The sequence below is a fragment of the Hippichthys cyanospilos genome, chromosome 7, assembly GCF_059441005.1.
Source record: "Hippichthys cyanospilos isolate Australia breed blue-spotted pipefish chromosome 7, RoL_Hcya_1.0, whole genome shotgun sequence".
Lineage (NCBI taxonomy): Eukaryota > Metazoa > Chordata > Actinopteri > Syngnathiformes > Syngnathidae > Hippichthys > Hippichthys cyanospilos.
Window position 1 is genome coordinate 11565907 of NC_142375.1, and position 13540 is coordinate 11579446.

At 38.8% G+C, this 13540-nt stretch overlaps 1 protein-coding gene across 2 annotated transcripts in view; it reads right to left on the minus strand.

Annotated features, from left to right (window-relative positions):
- The window catches only part of LOC148421061 (multiple PDZ domain protein), a 52358-nt gene extending 39260 nt beyond the window's left edge, over window positions 1-13098 (minus strand). For both annotated transcript variants that reach the window (XM_088419460.1, XM_088419459.1), the window contains exons 1-12: window positions 12908-13098; window positions 11888-11985; window positions 10715-10881; window positions 8830-9051; window positions 8537-8605; window positions 8280-8402; window positions 6099-6182; window positions 5806-5910; window positions 5230-5332; window positions 5047-5138; window positions 793-1006; window positions 351-425 (exon numbers count right to left, since the gene is read on the minus strand). In XM_088419460.1, the coding sequence (XP_088275586.1) occupies window positions 351-425; window positions 793-1006; window positions 5047-5138; window positions 5230-5332; window positions 5806-5910; window positions 6099-6182; window positions 8280-8402; window positions 8537-8605; window positions 8830-9051; window positions 10715-10881; window positions 11888-11900 (1267 nt within the window). In that variant the 5' untranslated portion in view covers window positions 11901-11985; window positions 12908-13098. The remainder of the gene's footprint in view (window positions 1-350; window positions 426-792; window positions 1007-5046; window positions 5139-5229; window positions 5333-5805; window positions 5911-6098; window positions 6183-8279; window positions 8403-8536; window positions 8606-8829; window positions 9052-10714; window positions 10882-11887; window positions 11986-12907) is intronic.
- Window positions 13099-13540: the final 442 nt, after the last annotated feature.

Here is a 13540-nt window from a genome sequence, read left to right on the forward strand (position 1 = left end):
AGTGTGCATTATCACAACCACTATCAGATTTCTCTCCAACAAATATTCTCTTGTACTTGAACTTTGAATGCCTCACAGCAATCAAGGCCTATTTAACAGAGCTCCCCAATCAAACCCAAAGATCGCTGTCTAAATAAAACCGTGTATGAAGGCAGGCTAAGAGGCAAATCATCTGGAAGGAGCTGAATAAGTTGGATAAACACATGATTGCACAACACTATAAATAGACTCTCATCAAAGAGCATGCTTTGCCGCCACATCGTTCTTCAACAAGCCTACTTAAGAGTATCAGAGCGAGTCTCATCATCCACTTCCAGACTGCAGTGCAGCAGAAGGAAGCGAGAGCTTACCGTTTCTTGAATCATGTCGGGGTCGTCTATTGGCGTAGGCTGCACGCCGGGAGATTTCACGCAGTGAGCATATTCCTGGGAGCAAGCAAGGAGTTTAGTAAACATGCATGTAAACACACAATGTATGAACTCAAATTTACACTTAATAAACACCCATATTTTTTGATGAAATGCATTATATGCAACGGATGTACAAAAATCACCCTGACAGGATGAAGCAAAACTTAGCATGACTAAACGAGTAAAGATTAGATTGGATGTCGGTACTGTATATTGTACATGTTCAATAATAGCAAGTGGCCTTTTTTCCTTTACCGAACCTCATAAGCTTAAAAGGAATGCAGGAATAACTAGAAATTGCCAGTAGGCCATGCGTCACCATCAAATAAAATCAATAATGTGAAAAATAAACCAAGTATGTGATGCTTTTCCCACATTTCACCTGTCTCATAAATCTTGTTTAGTCCCACTCTGTAGGGATTGCCCTCGTGGAAGCTGTGGGAGTGTCGGAGAGGCTGCAGCGGCGGGGCCGGGGGCAAGATGTGACTCAGACGGACAGCCTTCCTCAGCAGTCTCAGTCTGACGACAGGGCCTGTACGCCTAAGCACCTCCATTGCACGCTGCTCGCTGCAGCCCTGCAGGCTCACCCCATCCACCTGGGAAACGGACACACAGAGATGAGACTGAAATTAACAATGAAACAATTCAAGGAAAAAGACAGTAACTCTTCCTATTAAAAAAATAAAATAAGTCACTTTCAGGGTCAAACTAGGTTTTATGTAAAAAGTATATAAAAATATCATACCTAAATCATGAAAAAAATGAAACCACTCAAGACTTCACTTTACTGTAACAGCAAAGGCATACTATGAAGGTACATTCCAGGTGTTTGGTAAAAAGGTAGGACAATAAAATGCTAAACAAGATAGAGATTACACAGACTATTAAAAAATGATGCAATTGTGAATGTGGTGACATGAAGCAGGGGTGCTCAGTGTGTCAATCACGGCCAACGACTCGATCGGGAAGGTAGCATTGGTAGTTTGGATGACATCGCTTGACATGAATAGTAAAAAAAAAAAAAAAAAAAAACACAGCACAACGCAGCTCAAGTTTCATGACGGTGCACACCTATCGGTTTGGAGTTAGGATGACAAGTTATTCTATACATTTGAGTTCACCTACCATTACAAAAGAAAACGCCAGCAAAGACATTGCGATACAACGAGAGTTTACCTTTGCCTGTGGCTTCCTTCTATAGCGGATGGTCCACTGAATGCATTATGCTGGTGCCTTTTGCTAATCCTTGTGTGCTTAGATCACTGTCCTGCATTCTACTTGACTGGTGTGAGGTATGTTTTCATTTTCTTTATGTTCGAGGAAGCCTAAGGTATCTAACCAGTGTTGACATATTTGCTTTTTGTAGGTTTCATGCTATTCTGCACTGAAACCAAAGGCAAATTGTATTTGTATTTGCAGGCTCTCTCGCTCGCTTGGTGTATGTGTCCAAAGTATGGTCCTTCTGTGACACCATAGTGCATGTGCTGCATTCATGTAACACCAGCAAACGGCAACTCTAAATTCACTGCAATGCATCTTTAATGCATCTTTTAAATCATTTAATTAAAACTAGAGACTCACAGACTTGCTCAAGAAGGAGGCCTTGGACCTATGAATAATTACATTTGAATTTTTCGCTGATGTTTGGATGACGTGGTGATCTACTTCAATGTAAGGAAGTGCATGTGCAGTTATGTTGCATATTGCATGTATGTTTGTGTTGATACAGTATATAAAATTCACACGGCTCTAAGTCTGTGTGGCTTCTGTTCAATGTTGTGCCGGTGGGTCACATCATACACTGCGTATATAAGTTACTGGTGAAACGTTCAAGGTGTGGGTTTTTTGTTGACAGCTTCACAGGGACACTCTTGCTAGCTTGTCGATTAAAAAATGTTGCGCGTCAGTCTGTCCATAAGGTATTTTTTGTCAATATCTCAAAACTAATATACCCGACATAGGCCTTGTTTTGTCAAAACACATTATACATGTTTTCCTAATTTCATTTTGAGAAATTTGGCTTCAGTCTTTTGCTTTGTGGTTAATAATGGATGTCTTTTGATACTTTACTTTGTGTGTAATGGGGCCCTTGTGCCATTCATTGCATGCTATAGTGGGACAAAAACTGCCAAGTCCCGGCCAATCCTGCCATTATCCCTCAGTTGCATTGAACATGAGAAGCGCACGACTCGTTTGGCGTTGTGCAAGATGAAGTACAGTACAGTGTCTTGCAAACACTACTGCCACTTCCACCTCCCTTCCTTGATTTTGGCCTTGCTCATAACTTTAAACTAACTATCCTGAAAATTTAGCTTTTTGGTGATTTTAACTATTTTGCAATGTTACTCAACCTAAATCTTCAAAGTGTACAAAGTGTTGTTTTGTGACTCTAAATTGATGAATTGATTGAAATGTCCTCGCACCAGCTCTACATTGCCCCAATACCATCCGTGTAGACTGCTGAATAAACACAAGCCTACATTATCTTTTACTCTCACACCAGTGTTGTGGAGAAGAGATTGTGCACCTACTTGGCCAAGTAAACAACCAATCATTAATTAGTTCAAGGTTTTTCTGTAGAAAATGTAAAAGTCGCAAATATGCAGTTTTGGCTGAAAGCATTTTGCAATGCAAAGCAGTTTGGCAATGCATCGTGAACCTTCACCAACACAAGTGTGGATTTTCACTAAAAGCACAAATGAAAGTTATCTATTCCCACAATTGCGCCCCTTGGAGAGGCCAGATCCTGTATAGAAATTAAGCATTTTTGCATTGGGGCTATTTTCTTTTGCTACTAACTTCTTACATTTCTCAATGTGAAATACTGTCTACTTTTGAGTTTTTTGAGATTGTAAAATCACAGTTGCACACATATGTTTACATACCCCTATGTTATTTTAGTTTTTTGAGGTGCGGTTTCAGTCAATGAGATGTTTCACTTTCGGGTTAAAAAAAGACACTACCAAAAAAAAAAAACTCTTATATTTCATAAGAAATTAAATTGGCAATGTGCCAAAGGTAAGATGCCATCATTTGTATGCATATACAATGGAAAGTTTAAAATACCACGATATACAGCCTTAAAGGATATGACTTACTTGCAACTTGCACACAGGCAACTTATGACTCGGGTTAAAATTAATGACAATGACTGGGTTTCATAAAGTTCTCATGCAGACCCATTGGAAATGAACCTGCATCTCAGCAGCAGGTTCCAACTTCCATGATTTAATCTTGAACTAGTGACACTCTATTCCCCAGGCTTAGTCCCTGTGGTAAAAGTCTTTCCAAATGAACCTACTGCTGTCCCAAGCGAAAGACAAGAAAATGAAGCAGTGTGAATACTTTTAGTGGTGCACACTCAAAGAATTGCGGCCACCCGAGACTTGTGGTAGGACCAGTTACTCTTGATCCTTTATACCACAACCCACATTGTTAAAGCTTTCAAACAATATTCTCACATTCCCAGTTGATCGGCTCTAGTTCCATATCAGTCAGCCCGCTGCAGGACCCATTACATTTTTCATCCAACCTATCAATGTTTTATACTCCCTCTTGATGTTCGTGCCACACACACGAATATCACATTCAAAAGGGCCCTAACAAAAATGAGAGCCCATAAGAACATTTAATTGTTTTCCCCATTCTTATTCCTCTATATAGACTATGCAAAATCTCTTTTGGAGAAGTGTGTACAAGCACTCAAAGCAGACCCAAGTACTGCCAGAAATAAACTACCCATAAGAGACACATTGTGTTATGTTGTCTTTTTTACCAATGTATCTTAAAAAAGGTCTCTGACATTGTTCCATTAAAATACTCACTGAAAAAAATAAATAAACCACAATTAGCATGCAGTAGTGACACTTAAATCTATCTTTTAGTTTAGGGGAGGCAAACCTTTTGATTACTTTTGTTACCATGATAACCAGTCCAACAGAATGACATCTAAATACAATGCAGCAACTTTTCCAACCTCCCTGATGGCGATACAGTATCTCATAAAAAGGAAGTCGCAAATGTACTCACTTTTTTGTAGTGTTATTGGAAGACTGAAGAGTCTGAGATTCCCTCAAGGCTCAGCCGTATGCATAATAACTGCAAATGAATTGCACGACTAGCTAATTTAATTATTGTCACAATACCATTTCATTCAAGGTCAGGAGACGTTTTTCATAAATGACAGCTGACAAAAGATTTACTTGGTTGTTTAATTTCACACTTGAAGGGTGAGAGGGCACTCCAGAGACATAACTATTTGTATACAAACAGTTGAAAAGTCAATTTCCCAAGACATACTCTCTTTAAGGCACCATCCTGGTCTGTAACAAATAACAAGCTGAACTTGTGACTTCATTTGCACTGGTTAATTCTGGACATTAAAATAAAAAAGTTGATCTTTTCTACTATTGAATGGGGACCAACCATCATGAAAATAAGAGAAGGAACTTATCGCAAACTGGTGAAGAGGTACAAGCGTCTTTCAGTTTGTTTACTTTTATTATTATTAGTAGGCGAAACTTTAGTTATCAATCCCAAAGAATCTGAACTCATTCAATTAAAACAGGGAAACTCTATGTAACTTTACTGTGCATAACAATTTTTAAAAAAGAGATTTTTTTTTCCCGAAACTTACAGACAGGATGATATCGCCAATGTGTATGTGCCCATCTTGGTCGACACTGCTGCCCTTCAAAATGGTCTTCACTGTCACACCAGCACTGTAAACTGAGCAGAAAAATAAAAAAAAGCTTAACACAAAACCACCTTTATTGGCTGTGTTTATATTTATTTTCAAATGCGAAACAACTTTTATTACTTGAGTTTAAGTCGCCTATATAGCTGGAAATGGTGAATCCCAGCCCCCGGCTGTTTTTAGTGAACTGCACACTGAACTCATAGTCATCATTCAAGTCAAAGAGCTGGTGAGAAGCAGAAAGACACCATTGTATACACCCACCACAACACCTACACAGTCTAATTAGATAATAATCATAGCAAACAGTTTTAACATCATTTAAAAGGTACTGTTATAACAATATGGTAATTAAAACACCGCTAATTTTAAACTGTAATGTATTGTATTGAGGTGTTTATTTGCCCCACTTAGGTAGTGTCAAAACGCTCACATGCTAAATGAGACAACACTGAAAGTCGAGTAAGGTTGAATGTGAGATAACAGGAATTCAAACGTTGTGTCCAATCAACATTAAATTTCTCAAAATTGTTCTAGTGTTCTTTGAGAAACCAAATAAAGACATTAAAATATAAGACAAAGCTCTCCCGATTACTTCCAAACAACAACAATATAAAGTGCATTGCTTACACAATCAAACCTTGGTATTATTATCCTGGGGCAGACTTTTATATTGAGTACATTTTGGAATTAACACACCTCACCATCCAAGGACTCCTGGCTAAGGACAGGAGAGGAAAGGTTGTCCTTGTTGATGTCCCTGGCGATGAGGAGTTTTACCTTGCTACCAGCATTTCGTAGTACCTGTGCCAGAAAATGGGTGGTGAATAATTAATCTATCTATCTATCTATCTATCTATCTATCTATCTATCTATCTATCTATCTATCTATCTATCTATCTATCTATCTATCTATCTATCTATCCATCCATCCATCCATCCATCCATCCATCCATCCATCCATCCATCCATCCATCCATCCATCAACTCACTTGGGCCACCTGCTCACTGTTCATGCCTGCCAGATCGGTGTCTCCAATGCGCAAGATTTGATCCCCACTGCGCAAACGTTTATCCTTGGGGTGCCAAAAATCACAACAAAGTTTTTTTTTTAATTCATTAAAGGTGCTGGTGCTTCAGTTAATTTGTATAGCGCTGAATATTAAGTGAGAAAATTTGTATTCAACGGCAAGGAGGAAGTGGTGGAATATTGGCTTAAATGAGCTCAAACACCATCGCAACTAGCTACATCAAAACCTTAGATTCATTTGCCTGGTCTTAATTGGTGAGCTTGAGAGGCTTTTTACTGGCACAGTGGGACAGTACTTAGCACTGTCACCCCACAGCATGGAAACTGTTTTAGTGAGTCTTTCATGAGAATAGAAAATGGTGGGGCTCGAAGCAATTATCCTGGCTGCACGCTATAGTGGCAAACCTACAGTCATCTCTATTACTTTCTCATCAGCTTTTTTTAGATTATATTTTCGTTCTCCTGCTAATTTTGTGAATTGTAAGAGTAATAATGATCAGTGACTCTATGATGACTGATGACACATACTGTATGTATAATGATCAGTGGCTCCTCTACTGAAGAACAAATCTGTATGGCGTACCCAGTATCCATAATTTAACTAGTGTATAGAGTATTTGCATCATATCGCATTATATGTATGCATGTTACTACTCAAAATGAATAGGGTTCAAACAGAAATGCCTGAATGTCCAAAAAAAAGTAGCACATTCCGAATGAAAGTGCTGAAACCGTTTACAAAATGTTGAAAATGTCATCAAATAAACACAAGCAGGCTATCACTTCAAATGCTGCATTATAAGAGCATTATGAAGCTTGCTCGGATGTGGCTTTTTTTGTAATTATAGAAAATCTATATGTCTGTCTAGTTAGTATGAGACAGAAACGCCATATAATCAAATCGCTCCTTTAAATTACATTTAAATTTAATGAATGAAAATGACTCACCACTGATGAATGAGTCATTTAGCTACTAATACTTCCTTTAATTGACCATGACTTGAATATTTGTGTCGATAGAGAACATGATAGAACATGATAGAACACGATAGAACATGAGTCTGTTGTATAAATATAGGCTAAATATCCTTGCAGCCATAAAAGCCTGAGTTTGAGGCAGTGTAATAAATACTGTAGCAGCAGCAATACTGTAGCAGGGTTTAGTGGTTTAGAGCAGGGGCTCAGTACTGAAAGACCATATTTGATCTCGAAAATGGACAGATGGGCCAGACCATTCTGTGATGGTGTAAATATAACAATAATTCGGTCCGGTCAATAATTTTACAATTTAACAATTACAAAAACAAAAGAGGAGATTTCGAGCATGAACGAGTGTCCCAATGTAGTGGAGTCGACAAGTGCTTACTCTTTCCTTCCGTTCCTTGCAAAGTCTTCTATTTGTTGTCTTTACACTCACCCCATACCATTTGAAACCACAGAACATGTGAATGATATCCAAGTGTTGCGTCGGAATGAATCATCGAGTATAATGCCTTCTGCAAATATGCATCTACAGCACTGATTGAGCTAGGAACATGAACGACGCAGTTAAGGTCAATGAACGCAAGACAGTTGAAGTTCATCTTCAAAGTTATTGACCACGTTCTTTCCAAGAGGTCAGGACTCGCTAACATGACAACATGCCTGCTTACAATGCCTTGAGCATCGCACAGTTCCTGGCCGAGTAAAACATCACCCTGCTCAACTACCTTGATCAGTGTGATTTGTTCTCCTCTCCCAAGCCAGAGGACGGCATCAAAGTTACCCACTTTGAAAATGAGGACAACTTGAAGATGGCCATGAAAAAAAAAAAATGTGGTGAATGTTGTAAGAATCCTTTCAGGAATGAATGAAGATGTGGTAGAAAAGGCTCTAAATCTGGATTAAACGTCAGTGGGATCATTTCGAAGGGGAAGACAGTTTGATTATGAAATACAGTATATCTTCTTTGACACCAGTCCTGGTGCTTTTCTGACAATCAATGATTGAATATGTGAGATAACCAAGTAGATGTCTTTCATTCTATCTTTGTGCTGTGACCGAGAACCTACATTGAGCTATACTTACGATCGTATCATTGACTCTAGGTTCCAACACAGCTGGCAAATTTGCAAATCACACTTTTCAGTTATTTTCCATTTACCTGACCAGCTGCTCCACCAGGCAGGATGGTCTTGACCATGACCCCTGTACTCCGTCCGCCAATAATACCAAAGCCAAGCCCCTTTCCATCATTGGCCAGCTCTATGATCTCCAGGTGACGCCTCTAATAAAAGAATAGAAATGTAAAACATTTGAAGATATTAAAAAAAAAAAATCTCAGAACATTGTGTGTATATAAAGATAGAGAGAGACAGAAAGTGAAAAAGAGAGGAGCAAGCAAGAGAGAGAGAGATTTACCTCATGCGCAATTGCTGCTAGATTCCTCCCCATAGACATGGATCGGGATATTCGAGGTGGTGTGCAGTACTAAAAGAAACAATAAATAAACCTGAAGTGACATCGAGCAAGCCGAGCACCATCACAAAGCTTTATACCCAGCAATGCTTGTGTCATTTGAAGTGATATTCTCTAACAAATTGACATTTTTGAAAGGCGATGCATTTCATCTTCTCATTGAGAGAGCACCTTGGGAGTAAGTTGCTCCCCATTATTATGAATAAACTCATGCTTATGACGCACACTTGAGGTACCTGGGATTCAGTGTGAATGCAGTTGTTTGGATAGATGTCTAAGAAGGGCAAATCCTGTGAGTCCAGGGAGGAAATGCTTCCGTCCCTGTGGAGCGACCTGCTAGTTCTTTGGTTCTCCATGGCCCATGTGTAGGAGTCGCTGTGGATTAGCGTTGTGGCATCCATCGCTACACCCTGGCACTTGCCACAGTTCATAGACACCGACTTGGAAAGACCCTTCCCCTGGTTTGGAAAGAGGAGGGGAAAGTGAGATAGATTTTAAAGGTATAGGGAGTAAATTTGAAAGAACGGATAAACAAGAGAATTGATCAATGCAAGGGAGAATGGGAAACTGACACATTAATTGTAGAACACACAGAGAAAGACAGGGAGGAATAGGATGAGTGGGGTGAAACTGAAGGGTAGAATCATTCAGAATGAACCACAGGAGAAATCTTTATTTATTTAGCCATTCTGGAGTAAGGTATCCTTGAAAATTAAAGTGTCAGTCAACAAGAAAACAAAGAAGCGGTTTATTGTGGTCAAGTAAGGCCCGCTGAAGTAGCCACAACAAGGTACAATGTACAATCTTACCTGCCCAAAAATACACACTTTACATGTTTTACAGCAGTCTTTATCATTTGGAGTCACTTTTGTGGAGTTTTGCAAGCATTAAAATGAAATTTTATGTTATTCCTGTTTACACACTTGACATTTTTTGAAAAGCATCTCCTTTCACATAATTCATCCAAAACACCACTCCAATTTCAACATTTTACAAAAATTCACGCCATGGATGCTAGTATTTTTCTCGTTCCGAATAGTCAGCGTTTTACTAAAATTTTTCACCCCAAAATTTCCTGTTCATTCCCAATGAAGCCAAGTTTCCCCTAAACATATCATTCAGCCATTTTGATTCACCTTACTTAAGAAAAAATCCCACTGATCACAACCTCTACAATTCTATCATTACAATACCGCCCCAAATCCCCATTTTTCACACACTTCCAACAAAACAGATTCACATTGTCCCCATTTGAAAATCAAATCATTCTGCTTATTATATTTGCGTGACAAAAATTCTGAACTGCCAAAAAGTCAACATTTTCCCAAATAAAGTTCCCCACAAAATGTTCATTTTGGATAGTTAAATTCACTATTAATGGTTGTATGATGTTTAATTTTGAATTAGTTTTATTTCCATGTCTTCGCACTGAAGTGTCCCCAGAGGCTGAAGCTCCTCACAGGTGACTTTGCCAATGCAAAGGACAGACAAAAAAGCCCGCACACAGACAGATTCACACTTGGAAACTGGGTGGCAGCAAAAGCTTGGCCACAGGGGAATAGACGTGGATTAAGGGTTGAATTATTGCTATAAAATTTGGAACTGATATTGATCAAATTTATTTTTGAGCTCTGACAAGGGACTCCTGTTCAAGACACCAAACCTTATAAATAATGTACTGACGTAACGTAATAATGCTTGTGTTGGTCTTATAGTGTTAGTCTTCTAAGGCTTAATCACACTTGCCAAACCTTGATACACTGCCAAGCAACATAACCTTGATTATGTTGTGTCTTTCACATGCTACAAGGCAGTATATAGGATGCAAACTATCTTCAAGTACCACTTGCACCAAGGGTCACATCCCACTCACAAACAGCAAACGGAAACTTCTATGTGATTATTTCAAACTCCTTGACATCTCATACAGTATAAGCACTTCTTCCTTTGCCCCTCCTTCTCACTCCCTCTCTCTGTCTTCAGGCTTTAGTGGTAAGCCAAGGTAAGCTGATTACTCATCCGGTTTGCTTCCTGCATTCAGTATTTTGGGAATGATTCCAGCTCCTTCTATACCGTTCAATGTACACCAAACACACCCACACGCTCAAGCTCGCGCCGTACCTTGGCTGGGGGCTTCCGCTGAGCCTTCTGTAAGCTGAGAATATGAAGGAAGAGGGGGCTCCGAAGGACCGTCTTTAGCAGGCTGAGTTTCTCCTGAGCAGGGGCCTCCCCTCGCTCTTTCAGTTTGGCTTGGAGTCGCTCCACAGCCTCCAAGGCACGCTGAGTATCTGCACAGAAATTGTACATCATTAATTTGTCTGTCATTCAGCTACAAGGTTTTTCCTGGGTGACTTTGCAGTTAGCCATAGAGCTGCACTGTGTCCTTAATACCAATATCAGGCATATTTGAATAGCAAAAATGGAAGCCCAGCTTTGTATTTATCAGGATTATACAGTGTGACCTTGAAATAGAAACACTCCAAAGGTACAATAGTGAAACTGACCAAAGGGATATAGAAATCTTAGCCTCAAAACGTGCAAGACTTCGCCTCACTATGTGTGTGTGTGTGTGTGTGTGTGTGTGTGTGTGTGTGTGTTTATATATATATATATATATATATATATATATATATATATATATATATATATATATATATATATATATATATATATATATATATATATATATACATTTTTAATAAATATTTTATATATATATTTTATATATATTTTTAAGGGGGGGGTTGTTCTTTTGCTAAAATTACATGATATGTTAATGAAATAATGTGCTGGTTGACAAACTCTTTTCTGTCACTTGTGTTATGTATTCTGTTATGTAAAAGTAATATGTTACTGTCTTAATTTAGATCGTTGCATTAGTCAGTAAATTGTTTTTGCAGTGCTGTTTTTCTGTATAATGATTAAAAAATATTTTCTGACTTTTTTCAATTACGTAAGCCGCCTTATACTCAAGAAAGAATAGAACCTCTCAAGTTGTAAAATTTGGCAAAATCTAACAGGCTTTTGTTGAAAGGTTGTATGGGGTCAAGTTGGCCTAGTGTATTCAGTGAAGGAGTAGCTAATGCGCATAAGCCACAAATTCAGCAATTGCACATGGCAGAGATTTAAGACACTATAAACTTTTCACACCAAAGTTGAGAGCATCTTGACACTGAGCCCTATGCCACCTGCACATGGAACTTTTCACTAATGCATCCTTGTCTGACCCCTTAGCTTGTAAATATGTTTATATTGAGCATGTGTGTCTTGTCTGGAAGACTTTAATGTTCTTACCCATGATCTCCATTATAGATCTGCTTCGTTGAGCGCTTTCTTGGTGACCCAGTCTCAGTCAAATGCCATTTCCTGCCTGGCATCTAAGATTTTAAGACCTAAAAAGAATACATACTTTTGTCACGTGATGTGCCAAACGTGCCAGTATATTTCAGAACTATATTGCAATTAATTGCAAGTACACGTAGAAGCATCTTCCCCTCATAATTAAAAGAATGCGTCCAATATGCATTCCACATCTGTTCTTCAACACACTTCATTTCCTTTGCCATTATCATTTTTTAACAAGCGAATGGCTTGTGAACTAATGCTCTTTAGCGGGATTTAAATCTCCAATAGGGTTTACCAGCCCTCGATGGTAATTAACTGCGACATACTGCCTTCCCATCAGTCTTCTGTATATAATTATATATTCACTGGGGTGGTCACGATATCAGGTAGATTTGCACAGTACAAATATGTCCGAGTCACGCTCAGTTTGGACACTAGTACAGACAGAATGAATTGTATGTTTGAATTATAACTACAAAAGGTTGTAGTACTCCATTGTGTCTGATTTTATGGAATCAGTTGTTTGTAGTGTTTGAAATAAAGATTAGAAACACTAGTTGGATCAATGATAAATAAATCAAATAATGATGTGTTACATTAACACCTCCCACACTTACAGGCATACAGTATGTTGTGTTGCATGATTTTCAGCTTTAAAAATCTAGAATTTGTGACACAGTTCTTGTATTGGATTTGAATGGGTGTGTACCTAATGAAGTGACCATTGAGTGTGCACTAATGGGTTCAGTCGGCAATGACAACGTCTCATTGAAAAGCTAATCATAGGGCAGCAGATAAAAACGTCGCAGCGTATATGTCCTTCACGGCTTATTTCCAACTTATTTTCTCTTAACAAGGCGATGCAGACTAGACAACATCAATATGAAAATCATTTACACTAATTAAATACGCGCGGTAGCTAATAATTTGACATGACAAATACAGACAGCATCTAGTTCCGTCCATTACCGTGACGAGCAGACGGTCATCATGGACGCTCCGTAAAGATTCATGGAGACACGTCGGGGGAAGCGCAACAGGTCCCGGACGTTCGCTGTTTCTCCACTCCGCTGTGAGACACCAGGGAAGAAATAAATCATCAAAGTTCCCTCAAACAATTGATGACAACGCAATGCACGTGACCACTATCTAAGAAGAAACCGTTTGTTTTTTTTTTAAATTTTGCAGCCTTGTTGACAGGACACCAGTGCGCATGTCGGCCACTGATCCTCTGCCCTGACACTCATCGGACACAGCATTAGGTACACTTGCACAGCTGAGAGGAGCGCTGCCTAAATATATTAAGCATTTTGGCACCTAACCCCAACCCCTAACCCATTTCGTTGCATACAACGACAATAAAGACATTGTTGTCCGTCATACGCTCATCAACATTCTATTCTATTCCATTCTATTCTATAGAGGAGACCTGCAAATAATTACTTGAATGAGAATAAATATTAAGTGAAAGGACTCTCATTTTCTGAGTAATAGTGAGGAATTTCAGATGTAGCTACTCTTTCCGTAAATAAGATAATGAACATCAAATAAAATATAATAAACGTTTGTGCAGGTTTTGATATTGACCAACGGTATCACCTA